This window comes from Mesoplodon densirostris, chromosome 10 (assembly GCF_025265405.1).
Source record: "Mesoplodon densirostris isolate mMesDen1 chromosome 10, mMesDen1 primary haplotype, whole genome shotgun sequence".
Taxonomy (NCBI): Eukaryota; Metazoa; Chordata; class Mammalia; order Artiodactyla; family Ziphiidae; genus Mesoplodon; species Mesoplodon densirostris.
The window spans coordinates 20,760,088-20,785,144 of record NC_082670.1 but is presented as its reverse complement, the minus strand read 5'-3'; the positions used below and the strand labels follow the sequence as shown (position 1 = coordinate 20,785,144).

Sequence of the window (25,057 nt, the reverse complement as noted above, 5' to 3'; positions counted from 1 at the left end):
AGAACTATTTCAGTATTTTAGCAACTGTTATGCCTTCTGGCTGAACATCAGTCTGTCTTTAGAGCAATGGAAAAAGGAGGAGAGAAGAGATTCTGCTGCCATTTCCCGCTCTCACATCACACTACGTGGAAATACCCAAGAACTAAGGCATTAGACTGGGTGGTATTTTGCATACCACACTACTTTGGACAGTGGTGAGCATCTGTTAAAAGATATAAAGAGAAAGCATGTCTAAGATAAATCCAGGAGAGTCTGTTGAAAAGGTGAAAACAGTGGGTTGTTCTATCACTTTCATGTTCTTAGTTATGGGTCACTCAAGTAAAAAGTACAAAATCGATAGCAATATTTGCCACATGACACTGTGGAGAGTATTAAAGTCAGCCAGTGAGGAAGTATTATTGAACTTGAATTTTTTTAAAAACTCAGAGAATTTCCTAAATTGGCTTCATGTTAAATGCTCCATGTCAAAGCATGTAGTCTGAATGCAGATAAGTTAAGCATCCTTTGGGACGATCTTACGGTCTAAGGTTTAACTAGAGAAGAGGAACCAGGCAAGATAATGGACATATGAAGTGACTTAATCTATTACCTAAAATGTGAGAAGGAAATAATTTTTCACCTTGGACCCACAAAGCGTTCTCTGCCTGACAGGTTAAAAATGGAATTGTACCCCAGACTCAGGTGTATTAGAGAGGAAGAGAGATGGTCTGTATCTGTGGAAAAACAGAAATACAAGCAGAGAAAAGAATGCATTGTACATATGGAAAAATTCAAGTAACTGGATTTCTAGTCATAAACCATGGAGACTAGAAGGTAGTAAGATACTATTTTTAAATTGCTTAAAGAAAAGAATGGTCAACATAGACTATATCCAGTGAAAATATCCTTCAGGAATGAGGGTAAAATAGAAACATTCCCAGATGAAGAAAAACTAAGGCAATTCATTATAAGAAGACCTACTTTAAAAGAAATGCTAAAGAAAGTTATTTAGATAAAAGGGAAATGACACTAGAGGGAAACTTGTGGAGGGACCACACTACCCAATTGTAAGACTTGCTATAAAGCTCCAGTAATCAGGACAGCATGATATTGATGAAGGGATAAACACATAAATTAATGGGATAGAGTCCAAAAACAGAGCCACCCAAATATAGCCATTTGATTTTTGACAAAGGTACAAAAACAATTCAGTGGAGAAAAGACAGTCTTTTCAATAAATGTTATTGAATGATGAGCAATTAATTGGACATTCATATGCAAAAAATGAACCTCAATATAGTAGACCCTGCACTGTATACCAAAAAATAAGTCAAAATGGGTCATAGATCGAAATGTAAATGTAAAACTATGAAATTTTTAGAGGAAAATATAGGAGAAAATCTTCATGACCTTGGGTTAAGCAAAGACTTCTTAGATAGGACACCAAAAGCACAATCCATAAGTGAAAATTTTAATAAATTGGGCTTTATCAAAATTAAAATCTTTGCTCTGCGAAAGACACTGCTAAGAGAATGAAATGATAAACTACAGACCATGAGAAAAAGTTTGCAAATCATATATCTGATTAACAATTTGTATCTAGAATATATAATGAACTTTCAAAAATCAGTGTAAGGAAACAGAGAACTCAATAATAAATGGGCAAAACATTTTGAACAGATACTCCACCAAAGAAGATATATCAATGCAAATGAGCATAAGAAATGACGTGCCCATATCACTAGTCATTAGAGAATGCAGATTAAAACCACAATGAAATAAGAATTAAAGTTAATAAAATTTGGAAAGATTAACACTATCCAGTTTTGGCAAAGATACAGAGCAATAGGACCTCTCAGACATTGCTGTTGAGAATTCAAAATGATACAGCTATCTGGAAAGCAGTATGGCTGTTGCTTTAAATATGCATTTATCATACGACCCAGAAATTCCATTCATGGGTATTTACCCTAGAGAAACTAAACTTTTATTCACACAAAACTATACACAAATATTAATAGTAGTTCTAGTCGTAATTACCAAATCAACTCAAATGTCCTTCAACAGGTGAATGGATAAACAAACCGTGGTATATCCACACCATGGAATACAATAGAAAATAAATAACTATTGATATACACACAACCTGGTTGAATCTCAAGGTATCGTGCTAAGTGAAAGAAGTCAGTCTCAAAAGATTATATATTGTGATTCCACTTATATGACATTCTGAGAAAGGCAAAACTATTGGGATGGAGAAAAAAGTCAGTGGTTGCCAGAGGTTAGGCTGAGGGGAAGGGAGAGTTTGACTAAAAAGGGCCAACATGGGGGAGTTTTGAGAGAACAGAATATAGAACAGAGAGAAGGGCTCTGTATCCTGATTTTAGTAGTAGCACAAATCTATACATGTGTTAAAATTCATAGAGCTGTTCACCAAAAGAAATCCAAAAATTGGATCTAAGTAAATCTTAAAAATAAACAACAACAACAACAAAAAAGCTAACAGTTATTCTTAACACCTCAGTCATGTTAATTAAAGCTACATATTTAGGTCATATTTGTGATACAACAAATATATGTGCACATCTTATATAATACACAAGCCCTTGAAAAAACCAAAATATACAATTAATCCATTTGGTAGTATTTGAAGCATAGTTTTATTATTTTAAATGTTATAGTCTTTTAGATGTTTTAATTTTGCTTTTATAAGAGTCTGTCAATTGTATAGAGCATCTGTTTGATCACGAAGTGACTCAGCCCCTAACATTGATAGTGTTTTTATGAGCAAGTACCAGTACCATCTGCTTCACTGCTGATCACTTTACGATCAGTACCTGGAGCATTTTGTGAACAAAGGTCAGGGACTGCCCACATGCAGATGGAATGCATATGTCTTTCTACTCTTGAGAGTACACTTACCTGTAAATTTGTTGGATAGTAAAGAAACCAGTCCTTGAGCTCAGTTTTTATGACAAAATCCTGTAAGTACTGGCCATGATTTCTCATCCATTTAGGCAGCAGAGTACAGTAGGGGAAATAGTGTACATGGAATTTAGGGTCGTTCCTAATACCACTTACTAGGACCAATGTTTTTGACTTCTCTGGGCTTCATGTGACTCATCATTAAAACCTGACTGTTTCCACTGTGAAGTTCTTTGTCCTCTGATGACATATCTCTATGTGTCTAGTCGCTTAATGTGTCCTTTTGCTGATATGTTTCCTTCTTTATTACCTTCTTGTTGATATTACTTAGCTGTCTCTCATCTTCCCAATATTTCCAGAAAGGTTGGCCTAAAGTTAAAATATAATTTATTTCGATCAATGCTGTTCATCATTCATTCATTCATTTATTGAGCAGCATGTGCTAGGTGCTGGAGAACTAGAGATGGAATGACTGTCTTCAGAGTTGGAAGAGAAAAGCAATAGTAATACAGAATGATAAATGTTATGGTACATGTACGTTCTGGAGGCAATGGGATACAGAGGGGAGTCGGAAAATGACTACTGGATGAGACTATGAAGCAAAGTTTTGAAGTATGAGTAGACGCCCACCAGCAAAGATGGAAAGGTGCTGAGATGAGTTTGCAGTTCAGTGTAGGGGACTGAGGCGGGTGTATTTTTGGGAGGGGGCAGTGGAAACCAGACAGTGAACACCGCTGTGTGCCACTCCACATGGCTTGGATTTCGTCCTTAAGAATGAGGAACCTGGTAAAGGAGTCTAACAAGGAACAGAGACATGATCAGATGTGCACTGGAGAGGCTAGGTTGTATGTCTGCATGGTGGGAAGGGAGACAGGAATGTCGATCCTGGAGTACAGTTTGAAACTCATTACAATAATCTCGGAAGGACTGATGAATGACAGTGGGGATTGAGAATTCAGGTTCTAGAACTATAAAGGAGGTTGAATTGCAAGAACTTGGAGACGAACTGTATATGATGGTTTCTTACTTAAGGACACTTGACCACTTAGTGTGATGCTGCCATATAAAGCAGTTGTAAGTCACACTTCTTTGTATTAGTAGTTGGCAGATGTTACCCTCTGTACGCACAATACCCCTCAGAGGGCAGCGTCTGGGTATTAATTTTATTATTATTTTAGAGAGGCAGACAAAGAAGCATCAAGAAGTTAAAGACTTTTGTGAACGCCACACATTATGTTTTAGGAAGAGTAATCTGATAGCATCCCGGATCAGAGGCAGGGAGATCAGTTGGTGAACCATTCTGAGACTAGAGGTAGTAAGATGATGAGACAAAGAGGTGACACTGCTTCAAATTGAGGACTGCGCCAGTGGGAGGACATTCACGTGTGTAGGAGGGGACAAGTTCGACATCTTTGGGTGGAGAGATATCTTTACTCATGTCTGCAAGATCATAAATAATGTAAGTCACCTTGGTGCTATAGAAATACAAATGCTTACATATGTTTTGTGTTTGTCTATCTGACTGAAAATATCTATCCAGTCTAGGTAACCCAGTTGTGGCTCAAGAAAGTACAATTCCCTTTAACGGAAATGTCTGTCTATGTAACCCATGTCTGGTGAAACACAGTGACAAATCCTGGATCTCTCTTTTTCTGCTCCAGCATCACCACAATTACCTTCCCATATGACATTAAAATTGATGATCTACAGCTTTTCCAGAAAGACTGTGCCTTGGAATTAAATTTGGGAGATACCCAGCACTGATCAATAGCACAATTAGAGACTAGATCTCAGGATGGACTATGACTGAGGATGTGTGTGCTCTTTTGTAGCAGGTGGATTTTAATGGTTTTGAATGGAAAGCCTTTTTGGGGGGAGGGTGTTTATAAACAATAGAAATTTATTTCTCAAACTTCTGGAGACTGGAAAGTCCAAGATCAAGGCGCTGGCAGATTTGGTATCTAGTGAGGGCCCACTTCCTGGTTCAGAGACGCCTGTCTTTTTACATATAACCTCACATGATGGAAGGGGTTGGAAAGACTTATCAGACTTTACTCCCAAAGTTGGGGAAAGGCTCCTCGTGGCCTCCTGGGAAGGATAAACCCTGTTTTGGCGGTGGAGAGCTGGGTGGACACTGCCGACCTGGGGCAAGTCACCTGACCCCTCTGATCCTTAGTCTCTTTCTCTATAAAACAAGAGTAATAATGGCAGGTACCTCGGTGGGTTGTGAAGATAAAATCAGTTAGTTCATGTTAAACGCTTAGTATATACCTGCCAAGTAATATTTAATCATCTATATATTTCATTGATATTAAATATAAGAAAATGAATCACTATGCTATAAACTGAAACTAACACACTACTGTAAATAACTATACTTCAATTTTAAAAAACTGGAAAAAAATTAAATACAATATTGTGCTATTCCTACCTCTTTATAGTAGTCTTGCTACATCTAACTTCAATTCCAATCACTATGTGATTATACTAAAAAACAAAGTATAAATAATAGCTGTTCCCTAATTAGGGACATTAGCCCAAATGTAGTCTTTATTTTTCCTGGGATAAGTGCAGGGGGATTGGGAAATAGGAATGCAGAGGAAACAAACAAATAAAAATTCTGTCATTGTTCTAATCAAAATTTCATCTGAGAATAAACTTTCTTACATGGGAATTTTCTTATTTCTCAGGTATATTAAGGAAACAAACATCAAAAATGACCCACATGAACTCAACAACCTTATCAAGAAAAATTCTGATGTGTTAACATGGACCCCACGACCTGGAGCCACTCTTGATCTGGGTAGGATGCTAAAGGATCCAACAGACAGGTTTGGCTTAAATACTTATAGAGAAAAAAATGATTCAGGGATTTTTTTCAATATTATGAGAAAATAAAGCACATACCTGTGGTCTCTTGGTAGGTCCCTATTTGTCAGAATATTAAGTTTTTATTGAGTAGCATCCTGAGCTTGTCATGCATTAAGATCCACACATCACTTTTTAAAATGGAAGTCTTACTGTTTAAAGAAAATAAACTATTAAATAAGTATCTTTCAAATCTAGGGGAAAAAAGGTTGAGTTTTTTCTCAGTCCTATATAATAATTTTCTCATCCTATGTAATAATTACTCAAATGTTTTCCTCGTCTCAGAGCCTTACTTGAAAACAAAGAGTGAGGAAGTTTTTTCTATGAAGGACAATTGATGCAGCTCAAAAATAAGTTCTCTGAAGTAAAAAGCAATAAGCATGAGAATTAGTTTTCATATCAGTATAAACATTACCCAACTGCCAATTCCACAGACAGCACCTTTGAACAAGTAACAGTGCACTGGGAGTGCAATTCAGGAAAAGTTACTATTGATGTCACAGACCTATATTTTTACACATACTTGTCTTGAGCCAAATGGAAATGTTAGTTCCTCACCCTTATTTAGAAATGGACTGAACGTGTTGGAGAGCTGGGCACACAGTTGCCAACAGCACACCCCTCTCCTGGCCTTACCTTTGCAAAGTTGGTGTGAATGGTGCAGCCAGCTGATTATGCCCTTTTGCTAACTTCCCATATCCAACTAGTTACCAAATCTGGTCAATTCTTCATAAATCTCTCACAAATCCACCACTCGTCTCCAGCCTCTTCCGTCATGACCTTAATTCGCCCTCCCACAATTTTTTTTCACCTAGATTCAAGCAGCGGCCCTTGACTTGGCTCTGTGCCTCCACCCTGCTCTCCTCTGATCTATCCTCCATGCCAGCCTTTTTCAATCTGCTGGCCACAGTCCACTGGTGGGTTGTAAAATCAATGACATTGATCATGACCAGCATTTAAAAAAACGAAATAGAATAAAACAGAATAGACCTGAGTACATTGCCCGAGTACATATAACAAGGAGTAGTATTATTTCAGGAGACTTTGTTTCACAGGTACGCTTGGTATGTGGACCTCCAGGGTCCTCAAGTAAAATATAATTCTTCCTGGGATCATAAGCAAGGAAAGCCTCCACTCTGCATTGTTGCCGAAGAAACCTTTTTTAAATGCAAAACTCTTCCTTTCCCTGCTTAAAATTCCTTAGGATCTCCCCAGTACCTCTAGGATAAAAGCAGTTTGTATTCTCCAGATCAAGGGTGAGCGAAGTTTTTAATTATTTCAGGTTTTAGCAGGACATTCAAGAGTCTGGCATTTGGCACTGGCAGAATTCTCCATCATCTCTCTCCAGTTCCCCAGATGTTATCCTATGGTAATAATCCTCAAACTTGAATGAACATCAGAATAACTTGAAGCACTTGGATAAATGCAGCTCCCTGGGCTCGACCCCCTGAGATTCTGATTCAGTAGATCTGAGGCAGAGCCTGGGAATCTGCATTTGTATCATTGTGTCACACCAAAGCATTCTGGGTAACAAGAGAGTCGATATTGTTGGATTCTCAGTAGTAATACAGAGTGTAAGGATACAGGGAGGCTAAGTGCTTAACTCTGCCTTGTGAGAGGAAGAGGGGCCAGGAGAGAACAGGACATGTGGTCAAGGGAAGCTCAATCTGAAGTCTTAGGCGTTTGAGCTATGTCTTAGAGATCAGGAGGTAGGTTATAATTAAGAGAGACGGATGGAGATTCCGCTCAGAGGGACTGACACGTGCTGGAGAAGGAAGGTGTAACTAGTGTCATGAATTTGGTGAGTGCAGATCCTTTAAGTGAATAGACCTATGCCATTCATTTGGAGATGATTTATTGAGATCCTTCTGTATACCTGGCATCATACTAGGTACAAGGAAAGAGCTGTGAAGAGGTCCTTGCCTCATGAATCCAACCATCCACCTGACTGTAGGGTTGGTAAGTGAAGGTGGAGGAAAAGGATGAGACGGGAATGCCCTGTCGGGCCAGGGTCGGAAAGGACTTGTGAGACAGTCCAAGGAACTAGCCTGTGAGTAAGGTGAGCTTGAGAAAGTTATAAAGCGAAGAAGGAACATTACTGCGTTGTGTTTTAGAAAAACTGTTTTACTTTTTGGAAGACCATGTCCTGGGGAAGAGGCCACAGGGGGAAGAACTGGAGTCAGGGAGGCCAGCTGGAAGACTGAGGCTTTATCCAGGAAGAGATTAGTGAGGCTGTAAACTGAGATGGGGGAGGAGTTGGAGAAGCAGCCTTGACATTCATTTAGAAGTTAGGAACTTTAGGTTTTGATAAGTAATTTATTATCGAAACCAGTGCCTCTCTAGCTTTGGGCAAATAATGGACTAAAAGTGTTGTTTTGATAAGTGGGACATAGTTACCAAATCGCTACTAGCCAGGTGCCCATTTCCCTCCTCATCTTTCCCTTATCCAGATCACATCCTATTCTATTGCCAGGATTCAATATTCCATGTTCCATGCAATGATCCATCTTCACACCAGATGGACAGCTCTAGGAATGTCAGAGAACTCTCTCGTCCATATTGCTGACTGGGTTTACATACAGAATTGCCCATCTGTCTGAGAGCTGTGGTTTGATTAGTATAGTGAGAGGACCATATATTAGAGACACAAAATTCTACGTATATCTCAAAGATAGGCTAAAGTCATTTCTATGTTCAACAAATATTTATGGGGCCCCTTCTATGTGCCAGTCATGGTTGCTACTCTCATCAAACTTATATTCTAGTGGAGGTGGGGGGCAGGGCAGGAGTGAGCAGACTTCCACAAAATCAATGTGCCACTTATATTCAACATTTCCATAATTTAGTTACTTGAGCCGAAAGGATCCGCATCAGTGGTTTTCCAATTTTTGTTTCCCCAACACGGACTTTTATCTTTAAATGTATTCTGACTTGGAGAGCCATCACACTAAACAATTAACAGGAGCTGTTCTGGTTTAGGCTGGGGTGGAACGCTACCCCTCAGTGTTCCCCGAGGCACTTCTGTGAGACCCCTTGGTATCATCTGAACAGTCTTAAAGCTGCTTGTCTGGTTGACTGTTGAAATTGAAGTGCTAATTTCTGCCTTCCTTATTTGTTGCTTTCTTCTTTCCTTGTTCTCTCACGTTTTTGTCTTTAAGCAAAGGCATCATAGAGCCTCCAGAGGAGACTAAAATTTACAAGGATTCCTGGGACTTTGGACCATATTTGAGAATCTTGAATGCTGCTGTAGGAGATGAAATATTTCATCACTCACGCTGGATAAAAGAATACTTCACTTGGGCTGGATTTAAGGATTATAACCTGGTGGTCAGGGTATGCTATGAAGTATTATTTGTCTTTGCTATCTTGTATTATGAAGTATTCCAATTTGTTTCTCAAAAAACATTTATTAAGCCCTACCATCTGCTTCACAGAAAATAGACTGGACAATGTGCTAAAGCAATCCCTTGTTGAAAATGTAGGGAACGTTCTGAGGTCCAGCTCAGTTTCTCTCTGGGAGCACTTTTTCCTTCCATCACCATGTATTAGTTTTTGTTTTGTGGGTGTTTTGTTGTGTTGTGTTTGTAGTAGAAACAGGTACTTAAACTCTGGAACAGGCACGTGGGCTCCACTGGAGAGGTGGTGTCGTGTAGCAGCAGAGAAGCAGGTAATTCTTATCTGCAGCTGTGGTAACGAATGAATTGCACAAACCACGAGGTCAGCTTAGAACTTAAATTAGCCCCAACATGTACGCACAGAGCTCGCAAGCCCAAGTGGTTCACGTTATAAGCTGGTCACCAAAACTGAGGAGGTATCCAAAAACAAAATAAGTACCAACAGGCAGGGGGTGAAAGAGAAAGAGGAGGCCTGAAATGGGCTGGAAATCGCTGCAATACTTATATGTATATTTTATCCCACTTACATATAGTGCCTGAATTTGTGCATGGGGAGCAAAGTTTAAGGAAAGCATCAGGAAATGGACAGCATTCATACCCTTAGAAATAAAGACTGGTTACCCTCAGGGTGAGGGCTGTTCTCAAGTTTACCTTTCAACACCTGAACATTAATACCGGGTACCAGGCAACACTTAGCATTCTCAAAATCAGTGAGTCCTAAAAACCTACCTGGGGGTCAGAGCCAGTCTGTGACAAAGTTTTTGATGGTCAATAATGAAACAAGTATGAGTATGCATGTGAGTGTGGTTGCAAAGATGTCAACTCTCTTTTCTTGGGATGAATTGTCATTTCTCCAAGATTAGGTCCTTTCTATTTTTGAGGCATGAGAGCAGTCTTCCTTTAATGAAATAGAAGGATAGTAGATGTAAGAATTTTTTTTAAGTCCTCACTTAGCAAAATGAACTGTTGATGACTACATGAGCTACCAAATATTTTTTAGAAAATTGTCTTTGAAACCCAAAGACCTGGGAAACATTGGTCTACATTATGTTTTCAGTTGAGCAATTAGTATGAAAAAGAGAAAACATTTGGAATTTTCAGTGACACTCTTTATGTTTAGCTGCTATGTGATGGTGAGAAAAATTTCACATTTTATTTATTTATTTATTTTTTATTTTTTTTTATTTTTTTTTTTGCGGTATGCGGGCCTCTCACTGTTGTGGCCTCCCCCGTTGCGGAGCACAGGCTCCGGACGCGCAGGCTCCGGACGCGCAGGCTCAGCGGCCATGGCTCACGGGCCCAGCCGCTCCGCGGCATATGGGATCCTCCCAGACCGGGGCACGAACCCGTATCCCCTGCATCGGCAGGCGGACTCTCAACCACTTGCGCCACCAGGGAGGCCCTTTATTTATTTTTTAGCCTGCAAACATACAGTGGTATTTGGTATCTCATTACTAATAGTGCTTAAGATAATGATATCCTTCTCTGTAAATTTGATTGAAGCTAGTGATATGAAGCAGTTTTGCTAGTGTAGAAGAGTAGGATTAGAATTCAGTTCAGGAAAGAAGAGGGAGAGAGGGATTGAAGGAGGGGCTAGAGGAGGGGGGAATAGAAGAGAGCAGAGAGGAGAGACTCTTTTTATATTAACTCCACTTCATTGCTATCATTTAAGAGCATTTGGGTCTTGTACGTTCCAAAATTTTTTAAGGACCTTGACCACCAGATTGATGTGCTTCTTCCCTTTACCATGTTGTCATTTGCACAGATGATTGAGACAGATGAGGACTTCAACCCTTTTCCTGGAGGATATGACTATTTGGTTGACTTTCTAGATTTATCCTTTCCAAAAGAAAGACCAAGCCGGGAACATCCGTATGAGGAAGTAAGCCGGAACACCAGTGGAAATGCTCCTTCCTTCCTTCCTTCCTTCCATCTTTCCTTCCTTCCTAAATAAACTTTTTAGTTTGGAATAACCTTTAGATTTACAGAAAAGTTGCAAGGATAGTACAGAGAGTATTGTTAACATCTTACTTTACTGTGCTACATTTGTCACAACTAACATGCCGATACTGAAACATTATTATTAACTAAACTCCATACTTGTTTCTTTTTGAGTTATTTGCAAAGCTTGGCTTTTCTACCTGCTTCCTTCCAAACAGCTGACCCGCCTGCACTGTTATCAGACCTGCAAGCACTGATCTCTGCCTTCCTTGCCTTCTCTCCAGTGGTGTCTCCTTCCCCAAACAAACCCAGTGGGTGGCTCTCTAAAGAAAGGGAAGTCAGTATAAACCAACACATACTTTGTTGAGCTCCAATTTTTAACAAATCCCTAACGCACGGCAGGCACGGTGTTAAGAGCCGGGGCTTTGGGCACAATGTTAAGACTGGGATTAGTACCCCATCCCTACTGATGAGGATTATTGATTATGAGGCTTTGAGTCCCTGTCCGAGCCTTGGTGGTTTTTTGTTTTTTGTTTTCCTTCCATTGGGCTTCTTCCCACCTTATCAGTTTTTTTTTTTATTATAGTCAAATGACATAAAATATGTGAGCATACATTGTAATTTTAAATTCTATATAAATGCAAAAATCACTAAATAAATTAGGAAGGTGTATAGTCTGCCCTTAAGTGTATTACACATGCCATATAAATGTGTAATGCCTTAATTATAGAGGTTTAAATGTACCTTTATAAAATAGATGTATTCTTAAACTACATTTTAATAATTTGACTTGTATTTTTATGTCTAGTACTTGCTGTTGAAGAGAATCTTATGGTGAAACTTTAGTAAAACCAATAATCCACTGCCTGCTTTATGGGTTTTAAAAAACTGGGTTTTCACATATAGGAAAACCCTACATAAAAAACACCCATTTTAAGCAAAGTGAATCTGCTAAATTTATTGCTTTATTTACCAAACACATACATAACACAGCTTCATAAATCTTAGGTCATTTAATACGACCACCTCATTAGTCCATATTACTATACTCCCCATTTATGGGTGGTACAGCTAGTGAATACGTGGTGCAGGGCTTTGACCACAAGTGATCTAGCTCCAGAGTCTGTGTATTTAGCCACTGTCTTGCTTCTTAACTGTGAATTTACAAAACTTATAAATTAAGGTATCTGTTGCCATAAGCGAGATTTTTCTTTGGAATTTTTAAAATCACAGTTCATTAAAAATATTTCATTGAAAAAAAGTCACTTTTCCACAGCTATTCATAATGCATCTGTTGGATAAAGCAGGCAACAGCTCTCTTGCAGATTTAATACACCATGGGGTAAACCATCATGCCTGCTGTGTACGTGGTGGCCCCTATTTTGACTCTCAGTGCTTTTGTCTCCCAGGATTTTAGTGAGATTTCTGTATGTTGAGGTTCATATATAGAGGATATGCCTAGACTTGGAAGAGCTCCTTTTCTTGTCACCTGGAGCCTTCTCATATTGCCTTTTTTTGAAGGCGGGGGCCATTCATTGCCTTTTAAACTCATAAATATATTTTCTATCACACCAACTCTCCATCTTTCCTAGATGCATGGCTCCTGTACCTGACCATCCTCCTGTTCCAATCTGGATGGGCCCCTCTCTAGGTCTGCTGCCAATCTGTCACCCTGTGACATCCCTTACCCACTGCCAGACCCCACCCATGTCTTCACCTTCTTTGCTTTCCTCCTTTGTGGGACTTTCTGCTTAAGTATCTGCCGAAGAAATGTTACACGGGAGCTAAACTTCAAGTACTTTCCTGTCTGATCTTGCACGATAGCTTGGCTGAACCCATTATGCTGGGTGGCAATCACTTTCCTTGGTTACCTGAAAGCATTGCTCCTTCAGCTTCTACTGTAGTTGCATGCAGTGTTGCTTACCGCAGGCTGACCTTTCTTCCATTGTAGGTGACTTTTAAGAAATTAGGGATTAATCTATATTTACCAAAAAAAAAAAAAAAAAAGACCTTTTCAAGCAGCAGGCTTTACTTGAAGGCAGGGGTTACACGCTTAAATGCTCACAGGCAGACCCGAGGCAGATCCTGTAAATAGGGGGAGCTGGGTGGGGACTGTATCAAGTGGAAAGCATGGGAAGGGAGGAGCCCCTACGGAGCTCCAGCTGATCTTCCGAATTTTCCAGAAAACTTGGAAATCTGGATTTTCATGTAAAATACCCAGATTTATAAATGTGGAAAGTTAATTCAATTTTTTAAAAAGGGACTGTAAGCTATCAACTAAGACCTAGGTTGTATTTGGACAGGGGGTCACCCGTTTAAGTTATGAAGTTGAGGAGCCAGCTATTAGGCTGAGGGACCCCTAAATACCAAAGTGTGGAGGTCCTTGCTCTGGGGCATCACATATACACTCCTGCCCTCATTCTTCCTGCAAAATTGATTCCATTTATTCAGAGAACTGTCTGAATGTATTTGGCCCAGGAGCCACGCATAGGCGTAAGGAAGGGGTTGACTGTTTTGTGTACATACTTTTGTGCTCTGTGTCCCTGCTGTCATCCATGTCATCTCCTGAATCTGAATGTCCCTCCATATACTCTCTGGGATTCTGCAGCCTCTGCCCTGGTCTTTAGATGCCACTCACCCTCCTGCTTTCCAGATTCACATTAGTTAATTGAAATCTCCTGCTGTCAACGACTCACTTCATTTCTTCTTCACTGTGACAGTTCATACCTGTACACTTGCTTTTTTTTTTTTTTGGCAGTACACGGGCCTCTCACTGTTGTGGCCTCTCCTGTTGCGGAGCACAGGCTCCGGACGCGCAGGCTCAGCGGCCATGGCTCACGGGCCCAGCCGCTCCGCGGCATGTGGGATCTTCCCGGACTGGAGCACAAACCCGTGTCCCCTGCTTCAGCAGGCGGACTCTCAACCACTGCACCACCAGGGAAGCCCCTGTACGCTTGCTTTGTCAACACTTCAGTTGCGTCTGGAAGTGGGCAAAGGCGGGTTATGTATGGGATCTGTCCATCATTTTGAATTAGAAGTCCTTTCTCAGCCCCAGTGACACTAGCCCTCGTTTTCTTCACTTCTTGACTGTTCTTCTACATTCTTTCAGGGTTTCTCTTTCTCCAGCCACCACTTCAATCTCTTGCTTTCCCCCAGGGTTCTGTATTCCACCCACTGAACACATCTGCTAGCACCGCTTCTCTGACGCCAAAAATCCACAGGTCCTGCCCAGACTTTGCCCAGCTCCCGCTAACTCTGTCCAGCTTCAGATTCATTAGAGTTAATCGCCTGCTAGATACCATCACCTGGATATCCAAATCCCTGGTACCTACTTTTCAACCTGTTCAAAATACGACACATCATCGTTCTCTTACAACTGCTCTTTCTCCTTTTCTGTCTTGATCGTTGGCAATATCAATTCCCCCTCCCCACTCCCCCCACAGTGAGCCCGGCTAGTAACGGGGGTAATCTTCAACTTTTTCCTTTTCCCTCATCCCCAAGTCTAATCAATCACCAAGACCTTCCCATTTTACAGTCTAAACGTTTCTCAAAACCTCCCCAATGCTTCCACGTGCTCCTCTCTAGTTTGAAAGGTCAAGAAAGGCCATCTCCCCTCCACTGTGAGGAACTAGATCTTGACACTGCACTTTAGCTGGGCAATCCTCAACAAACTGTGCAGTCATGTTTCTAAGTCTCTGTTGGCAAAACAGGAGATCTTCTGACCTGTGTTTGCGATCTCAGTTCACAATGGATGTAATGGTTTTGTAGGAATGGTGCAGGAAAGAGAAGTAAATCCTAAATGCCAATCTTCTGATCATTCCGTGTCATTTAATAGCCTGTCATTTGTGATAAAGTTGCCTCTACTGGCCTTAGCACGATATTGATCAGGAAAAAAAATGTGACGCCAGATACTGAAAAAGGCTCCTGGTAAACTGGAACCTGTGTACCTATGAAGTGTTAAAACCATTTCCTATCTTAATAACCTCCCTTCATGCTACCTCATGCTCTTTTTTTTTTTTTAATGAATTATCTCTTTTTTTCTCACAACAGTAACAGAGGAGACCGAGGCTTAGCAAGGTTAAGGTCACATGATTAGTAAGTGCTGGGCTGAGACTCAAAACCATCTCTGCCTGTCTCCTAACCCTGTGCACCTTTGACTATTCAGCAGATCCCGTGTCAGGAGTTGGGATTCTTTAAAGGTAAGGGCCTGGCCCACCGCATTAAGGTAATCTTGCTCTGTGGCAGGCCTTGTTTTCAGTATTTTATATACACTGACTCAGTGAATCCTCACAGTAATCCTCTGAGGAATGTTCTGTTATCTCCATTTCATAGATGAGGAAAATGAGGCACAGAATGTTTGCCAGGATCACACAGCTAGACCATGGATTTGAACCCAGCAATCTGATTCTGTCTGTGCTCTCAGCCACTCTGCACCACCTCCCAACCCCGGCTCCTGATCCATTTCCTGTTTTCCTTCCCTCAATTTCTACTGCACTCAGGAGCCTCTCTTTCCCCCTCTGCCTGTGATATCTACTTCAGTAGCCTTTTCTCCTTGACTCCTCAGACCCCTGCCGTTATAGGCAGCTGTTTCTTTCAGGGACACAGGGGTCAGTACCAGTGCTCCGTGCTGGCTGGGTCACCCCTGCTAGTTGTTCCATATCTGTTTCAGATTCGGAGCCGGGTTGATGTCATCAGACACGTGGTGAAGAATGGTCTGCTCTGGGATGACTTGTATATAGGATTCCAAACCCGGCTGCAGCGGGATCCTGACATATACCATCATCTGTAAGTCTGAAAATGCCTGTCGTGCTCTAGGCCACTGCAGAGGATGCTGTGGATATATAAGCAGAGTCGGTGACCAACTATGACCCCAGATTTTGATGGGTGTGTGAGATTCCGCCATTAGAGCTTTATTTCTTTGTTAACGTGTTAAAAAGCGAAACTGGTTAGGAAAATAACATTTTAAAGAGTCATTGTTTCCATACTCATGCAAATGTGTTTCAGTCTTTTCTGAAAGTGGTTTATGGTATAGGAAAGGGAAGGACATTACTAGAGGGAAAGGGTGTGTTTGGCCAAGACAAGAACGAGGAGGGGGTTTTATGTGGCAAAGATGTGATCATCGAAGACCATTATTTCCCATGACAAATTTTTGCCTGTGCCCCACTCTGAGCATGAATTTGGTGAACTAGTTGGTTAACGGGAATGGCCCTCCGAGTCTCTACCTGCTTACACTTCAAAACCATGTAAGTTTCTCATTGCAAAACTGTATATGTGGACTTCCCTGGTGGCACAGTGGTTAAGAATCTGCCTGCCAATGCAGGCGAACACGGGTTTGATCCCTGGTCCGGGAAGATCCCACATGCTGTGGAGCAACTAAGCCCGTGCGCCACAACTACTGAGCCTGCACTCTAGAGCCCCTGAGCCACAACTACTGAGCCCGTGTGCTGCGACTACTGAAGCGTGCGTGCCTAGAGCCTCTGCTCAGCAACAAGAGAAGCCACCGCAGTGAGAAGCCCGCGCCCCACAACAAAGAGTAGCCCCCGCTCGCCACAACTAGAGAAAGCCCATGTGCAGCAACGAAGACCCAATGCAGCCAAAAACAAAAACAAAACCCAACTGTGTATGCCTTTAAGGCTGTAGTTGGAATATTTGAGTTGAAGTGTCAGAAGGGCCCATTTGCTATTTTCATATTTGCAACATAATCAGCAAGAGGGAGAATACTTCCTTATCATTACCACTGACCCTCTGAAAAGTTCAGGAATTTAATTTTAAATAAGCAAAGCCTACTATCTTGCTTCTGCCTTGAGGTCCCAGGCACAGGCATGTCTTGAATTTTCTTTTTTATTTATTTCTTTTTGAATGTTTTGAAATGATTTTTTAAATATTTAAAGAATGTAGACATTGTAAAATAAAAGGAAAGAACCGTACCCCACACTTGCCAGAAAACCTTGTCTGTTTCCTGTCTTTCCCTCCACCCACTCTCCAGGGTAACACTTGATCACAGCACAGTGTGTGTCATCCCAGGCCTAATTCTGAATACATCAACATTTAACTAAATATATGTGTTCTCAATAAAACGTCCCAGATAGTTGGGGAAGGAAGGTTATTGTTGCTGTTTTTTAATGTAATCCTAGTACATCTGTAACTTGCATTTTTTACTCATTAATATATCTTTGGTATCCCTAGTGTTAGGACACACAGATCAACCCCAAACATTTTAACAGCGGTAGAACATTACAAGTTTTGTTCATTTTCAACAAAACTTATACGTGTCTTCTTGTTCTGGAAGAAAAGGAAATGTAACAACTTTGGGGGAGATTCGAATGTTACTTTTCTTAAAAAAATAATTCCATCTTGGAAGCTTCTGGGATATTGGTGCTGAAGCCTATTTCTTACGTTGTTTTGATAGCAAAGGTCATAAATGTAAGAGAAGCCCATAATGAATCTTGGAAAGCAGTCACAACCCAATTTATCTTTGTTGCTTTCAAAATGGGATTTATGAGTTTATTAAATATTTTTCTGGTCATAAAACTAATACATATCTACTGCAGAAAATTTGAAAAAAATTTTAAATACAAAAACGAAACAGAAAACAACAGTTAAAAACCACAAATGATCACACCATCCAGAGAGAGCAATTTGCATTTTGGTATCTAGTTAATCTTTCTTCACATGCAATTATTTTTATAAAAATGGGATAATACTGGACTTCCCTGTGGCACAGTGGTTAGGAATCTGCCTGCCAATGCAGGGGAACACGGGTTTGATCCCTGGTCTGGGAAGATCCCACATGCCGCTGGAGCAACTAAGCCTGTGCACCACAACTACTGAGCCTGTGCTCTAGAGCCCGTGAGCCACAACTGCTGAGCCCGCGAGCTGCAACTACTGAAGCCCGCACACCTAGAACTTGTGCTCCACAACAAGAGAAGTCATCGCAATGAGAAGCCCGCGCACTGCAACGAAGAGTAGCCCCCGCTTGCCACAACTAGAGACAGCCCGCGCGCAGCAATGAAGACCCAATACAGCCATAAATAAATTTATTTATTTAAAAATAAATCAATCAAAAATTTAAAAAACTGGGATAATACTATACATACTTTTGTTCCTGCATGTTTACTGAACAATCTTTGATCCACCCTGTAAGTTTCTAACTTTCACTATTTGAAATGATGTTTTGCCAAATAAACACGTAGGCGTGTCTTGCACACTTTCATAGTGATTTCTTAGGATAAATTCCTAGGAGTGGAGCTGCTGGATCCAACACGCACTCAGTGTGTAGACTTTTGCTGCACGCTGCCAGTCATTCTTAGGAAGCCAGCTCACCTCCCCAGAAATAACGTACAACACATTTACCTGCACCTTCACCAATACCAGGTCCTTTTGTGTACAGAATACAAGTCTATATTTTTACATATAAGAATTCCTTAAAGCAAGGCGCATCACAGAAAAATAAAAATAAGACACAGTTGTCATGTTTTAAGGGACTGCATTCAACACACTGGAAATGTTAAGCTACATTAACATCTGAAACAGTACAGGAAAATGCTGCCTCAGGGAGAGCTGAGTACCAGGTACCCAACAGATCTTGGCAAAACAATAGACATGGAAGTTTCAAAAACATATTTTTCTGCTTTATCTCTTTTCAGGTTTTGGAACCATTTTCAAATAAAACTCCCCCTAACACCACCCAACTGGAAATCCTTCCTGATGTACTGTGGGTAGAGAGGACCTGAGATTTCCCAGGTAAAGCATCCTGTAGATCTGGGAGACACCTTTATATCCATCCCATCACACTCTCTTTGGCATCTGAATTAAGCAGGCACCGTGCCTATCAGAAAACCTGACTTTTGGGGGAATGAGAGGAGCTAACATTACAGGAAGAACATTCAAGTTTAAAAAGTAAATGAAATGAGTAGTGAGTGCCTCCAGCCCAAAGTCCATGGAATCTTTGGTCTGGTTGAGGTGAACATGCAGCCAATTAATAGACAAAACAAAAATTATCCTAGGTGGTCAGTGAGTGTTCAGAGCTAAATCCTGAACATATGAAGGAAGGCAGCAACGAAAGACAAATACTGTGTGATTTCACTTATATGTGGAATCTAAAAAGGAAAACAAATGAACAAACATAACAAAACAGAGACAGTTACAGAGAATGAACAAGGTGGTTGACAGAGGGGAGATGGGTGGAGGGAGGAAGGAAATGGGTGAGGGAGATTAAGAGGTACAAACTTCAGTTTAAAAATAAACTTGCAGGTGCAGTCACAGGTATGAAATGTACAATGTGGGGAATATAGACAGTAACAATGTCATATCTTTGTGTGGTGACATTTCATAACTAGACTTATGGAGGTGATCATTTTGAAATGTATAGAAATATTGAATCACTATGTTGTGTGACAGGAACTAACACAGTGTTATAGGTCAATTATACTTCAAAAACAAACAAATGGAACAAACTCATAGAAAAAGAGATCAGATTTGTGATTGCCAGAGATGGGGGGTAGGGGGAGGAGGAATTAGATGAAGGTGGCCAAAAGGTACAAACTTCTAGTTATAAGATAATTAAGCACTAGGAATTTAATATACAACATGATAAATGTAATTAACACTGCTCTATGTTACATATGAAAGTGGTTAAGAAAGTAAGTCCTAAGAATTCTCATCACAAGGAAAACATATTTTCTACTTCTTTAATTGTGTCTCTATAAGAGATGATGGATGCTCATTAAACTTAATGTGATAATCATTTCATGATATAGGTAAGTCAAATCATTATGCTTAAACTTATATAGTGCTGTATGTCCATTATATCTCAATAAGATAAACAAAAACACTGGAAGAAAAAGATAAACACAAAAAAGAAAAGCAGCAACCAAAACTGAAAGGAGAAAAACTAAAAACAGAGTGAGATGGAAAACATCACCTCTCCATTTCAATAGACTCCTCTCTTTTTCAGACTGATGGAGATCAGCTTGTCTGACACAAACCAGACTTGACATTCCTTCCTACCACTCAGGATGTGATTTTATAAAGTGAACTATAAAACCTGTTTCCATACATTTGTTATTGGAAAGGTCACATAATATTACTACAAAGATAGTAAATTCCTTGACTCATGCATTTATTTATTTATTCCACAAACAGCTATCCCATCATGTTGCATTGTAATAATCTATTGTCTCTTCCAGTCAGTAGACTCTGAATTTCTTAAAAGTAGACACTTTTGCCTGCGTAACCCTAGTACTCAGCACAGTGCTCTGTGCACACACAGTATTATGCATAATATGCATTTAAGGAAGGAAGGAACAAGTGAATTTCCATCTTTAACTGTCAGTGTGACTTACATCTTAAACTAAGCTTTGGTGTCCTTACCAGTAAAATTAAGGATCTAAATAGAATATTCTTTTCAGTTGTAATGTTCTTTATTCCATACTCTAGCCTAGATCTTCTAAGTTACCATAGGCTAGAAGGGATGTGAAAGGAATTCACATACAACTAGATTATAAGGCAGACTTAGTAAGCACTATATTTGTTGTACCAACTTAGTGTTGGGAGTACTGAGGAGAGAGAAATTACATCTGACTTTTTGCAATGACCAGGAAGAACTTTACAGAAAAGGTAGTATTTCAGGGGGGAGGGCGTTAGGAGAGCACCTTGAAGGTTGGGGAATACTTTTAATAAGCTGAAATGGAGGGAGCAATGATAGAATATTCCAGACAGAAGGAGTGGGTGAAGTTAAAAAGTAGAAAAATACAAGGTGAATTAGAGCAATGGCAAGTCCTCCTGGTGTGACAGAGAAGGAAGGGAAAGCAGGAACGAGGCCTGAATGGCCCTGGGAGAATAAAGAGAGTCAGGAGTCTCAATGGGGATGCTGAGCGTCTTCAGTAGTTGCGAAAAAGCAGGAGGCATTAAAGGTAAGGAGGCAGCTGAACGAGACAATGCCAAGTCCAAGGTCTTGGAGATGGAGCAGATCTGAAAAAAAGGTCAAATATCAAGGAGGCAGTAGTACAGTGGTCAATACTTCAGACTTGGAAACTGACTTCTTGAGTTAAAATCTTGGTTCTGTCACTTACTGTGTGACTTTTGAGGAATCTGTGTCTCAGATCTTCATCTGTGAAGTGAATATAATAATAGCACCTACGTCACAGGGTTGTGTTGTATTCTTAAGGCCCTTCTAGAAGAGTGAGTGGCACATGGTAAGAGAACAATAAATGTTGACTATAACAACCTTATGAAATAAACAGGAGAGTCATGTGACCTACAACCAGTCATTTGGTGAATCTGTAAAAAGTTGGGAGAGTCAATTCCAGTTTACATTTCAGCTTTAGATCCTCTTTTAACTTAAAGCATCATAGACTATATAACCTGAACTAAAGACTAAAAATAAAAATTCACCCCAATGCAATAAAAAAGAAAAAGTATTAAAATGAGTTTCATACTGCTGCTCATTAGTAATATCTTTAGTTCACAGGGATACCAAGCAACATGAAAAATTCAAGTATTTACTGATGCTACATCTTGAACATAGAAGCTTATACCAAAGAGACCATACCTTATTGACATCAGCAGTGGATAATTACATGTTGCATTTGTGAAATGTTCACATATCTTATGTTTGTTGGATCACTACATAGCCAGATTATTAATATTTTACTTATTCCGTCCATAATTTTCTATAAAAGAACCAATGAATGCAATAGGAACAACTTCCCTGTGGAAAAGAAAGATAACAGGAGATGTAAATCCAAGCACAGAAGAAATAGAACGGGCGGAGAAAAGGTTTCCTAGAAGACAGTGAAGAAAAAGGAAAGGGGTGGGGGAGCAGAAGTTAAGCTAGGAGAAGAGAAGAAAGAAGAGAAATAGATAAATGAGAGGCTATAAGAAGAAAATAGGGAAGAGAAAAAATTAAGACGGAACTTAAAAAGGAGAATGTAAAAACAAACATTTTGTTCCTTAATAGATTGATTCCCCAAATAGAGTCCATGAATCTAATTGAGTAAGAAATGTTCATGAGCTGTTTTCAATTTTTCAAAAAGCATTGTTGAAATCATCTACTTACCAAAACAAGGCTGCGGAGGCTACCCTAAAATGTAATACTTTCATTGGGACTGAAAGTATTTTAATTTGGTAACAAAATCTGTTATTTAATGTAACTTATAAATTCTAACAAATGGCGGTATCTTTGACTAAAAATATGAACACTAGCTAGTGATAAAATGAGTTTTATAGAAAATAATTTTCAAAATCGATAGAATAATCAACAATAAAGACCCATATCTTGAAAAAATTAGGAAATCCTCTTCTGAACACTTGAAAATGCTGTTGCAATGGTTGAAATAGGCAACCAATTTATTTCTGCTAATGTCTGTAGTTTTTGATGATATTCCCATGATTATCACATTATCCCTAGGAATATGTGATTGTTAACTACATTTCTATTTTACATATTGCTATTTCCAGTAACACAAACCCCTCACTGATCTGAACATCAAAATTGATTTTCTGATTATGTATACTACCTCTTTAATTCTGAAGTTACAAGAATCCAGTGATGGAATTTATCTCCTTAAATCTCTTGATTATCTACTTCTCATAAAGATGAACACCAATGAAGTTTGATGGCTCTGGTTCACATCACACATTATGCATATATTTTGTGATTTACATTATGCATATATTTTATAAATTAATTATCACCAAAAAATAAATGTATATCAACAGAATATGTGTTAAAATGTATATGATGAGCAAATAAAAGATTATTTTAAAATACGAATTTGTTTTCTCGCCACCAAGCCTATCTTTATTCTCTTGCTGTCTTCCTAGTTACTGCCGTCTGATACCCTGACTCCAGCAATTTGATATTACCAAGACCTTCAATCCATTGACCCTACATGTCCTCACTTCTCTCCTTATTCATCTTCAACGGTTCTTTTCTACCTGTGTCCACATCACCCCCCCTTTCTTTTTCTACCCCACATCACCTGCCCTCTTTCCCTCTCTCATATTCCAGATCTCATTTCCATGACTTAAACCCCAAACTATGAAATCATTCTTTATACCTTGCTCTAACATCTACTGCATCAGCAGATCCGTCACCTTTACCTTCAAAGTATACCCAGAGTGTAACCACTTTCAACCATCTCCACTGCTATCAAATCAGGAGAAAAAGGAAACCCACAAAGGTAATCTTGGCATTAGGAACTGGTTTTCCTTATGCCATGAATAGGCATCTGTCCGTTCCAAAAAAGGCTGACAAGCTGAATGCCTTGAAACTGGCTTAGAGCCGCTCAAGGGGATGCTGGGAAAGCCATTCTTGGGGAGGTGACTTGCAGGCTGCACAATCCTAAAGCCACTTTAGAGGGTCCCAGGGTAACAGCTAGTTGCTGGGCGCTGCTGCTCATGGAGAAACTAAGGTGAGCCAGAACAGAAACCATTTCCTTCTCTAGTGCCCCTCTAGTGCCCTCTACAGACAAAGCTTCATACTCGCTAGCAAAAGAGAAATAATTCTTTTTTGCATAGCCGGCAATAAAGAGTGGATTTAAAGCTGAGAGCCAATAAATTGATAACTGACACACACTTGATAATAATACATTTTGTAGTCTCTAGGGTAACCACTTAAGGAATTTTAAAAGGATGTGTAGCCACAAAGGTCATAGAGGGAAAATTAAATAGTTTAAAAATATTAATCTGTGAAAGAAGCCAATTAAAGAAAAAAAACATAAATGAGACAATAGAAAGTAAAAATCAAGATGGTAGATTATATCAATAATTGCATTAAATGTAAATGGATTAAGTGCTGTCATTAAAAGACAGTTTGACAGACTGGATTTGAAAAAACACTCTTTGCTTACAAGACATATAATTAAAAGATAAATACACTGAAAGTTTGAAAGAAACAGAGGAAATATATACTATGAAAATACTAATAAAAAGATGGCTTAGCTCTCTTAAAGTCAAACAAGGAGGAACACCTCATAATGTAAAAAGTCTTAGTTAACCAGGAAGCTATAAAAATCTAAATTTATATGCACATAATAAGAGCCTCAAAATGTATAAAACAAAGAATGACATAACTAAAAGAAGAAATAAATTCAAATCAAAGATATTTGAAAATACCCTTTTCAGTAAATGATAAGTCAAGAAAATTTTCAAGACTATACTTGTACGTCTTTTCTTCAGAATTTTATGATCAGTTTATCATGCTCCAACTTGCTTTTGGAAAAATTTATTATCAGCAAGTTTATTTCCATGTCTGTTAAGGATCTAAGAGATTCTAGTGAGGGAAATGCTGAGACCTGGCCTAACAGAGGTGGAGCTGCAGAAGGAGGGGGAAAATAGACACAGTAGAGACATTCTGTCTTGAAGACGTCACAGTTTAAATGCCTAAAGATTTTGAAGGACCATTAAGTAACTGGAATTATTTTCCTTGATGACCCAGCTGCCCAAGCTGGATACCCCACTTGGCCTCCTTGTTTACTGCCAGGTAATAAGTAGCTTGCCAAAGAAAGGAAAACAAAGTTTACTATTCCCAAACTGTGGTTTTTCTTCTCTCTCCCTCTACTTTTTATTTTTTGTATCTAAATCCCATTTTTGGTGTGTTAAGAGGACATGAAAACAATCTGTTGATTGATTTCCCTTGTATACAAGCAAATTATAGGCTGATGATTATACTTATTTGAGTTATCTGACAGATCATTATAGCTTTAAGAAACTGCTGTGGTTTCAATTGGAGCTGGTAACTGTTTCAGTTAAAAAGTATTTCAGTTATGTAAATAGCAATTGAAAATTCCCACAAGAAGTGTACAGGATCTAAAGAAAACAATAACATTTTGTCAAGGGATATAAAAGAAAACTAGAACAAATAGGGAGGGATATTATGCTCTGGATGGAAATATTTTATGTTGTACCAATCTCTAAATTCAGTGAAATCTCAATAAAAATCTAAA

General features: G+C 39.4%; 1 protein-coding gene across 1 annotated transcript in view; it reads left to right on the top strand.

The window, feature by feature from the left end:
• Positions 1–18,830, top strand: part of LOC132497837 (cytidine monophosphate-N-acetylneuraminic acid hydroxylase) — a 51,824-nt gene extending 32,994 nt beyond the window's left edge. Inside the window, exons 10-15 of the mRNA XM_060111381.1 lie at positions 5,595–5,735; positions 8,931–9,105; positions 10,933–11,049; positions 14,265–14,432; positions 15,778–15,893; positions 18,755–18,830. Coding sequence (XP_059967364.1) covers positions 5,595–5,735; positions 8,931–9,105; positions 10,933–11,049; positions 14,265–14,432; positions 15,778–15,893; positions 18,755–18,830 — 793 coding nt within the window. The remainder of the gene's footprint in view (positions 1–5,594; positions 5,736–8,930; positions 9,106–10,932; positions 11,050–14,264; positions 14,433–15,777; positions 15,894–18,754) is intronic.
• Positions 18,831–25,057: the final 6,227 nt, after the last annotated feature.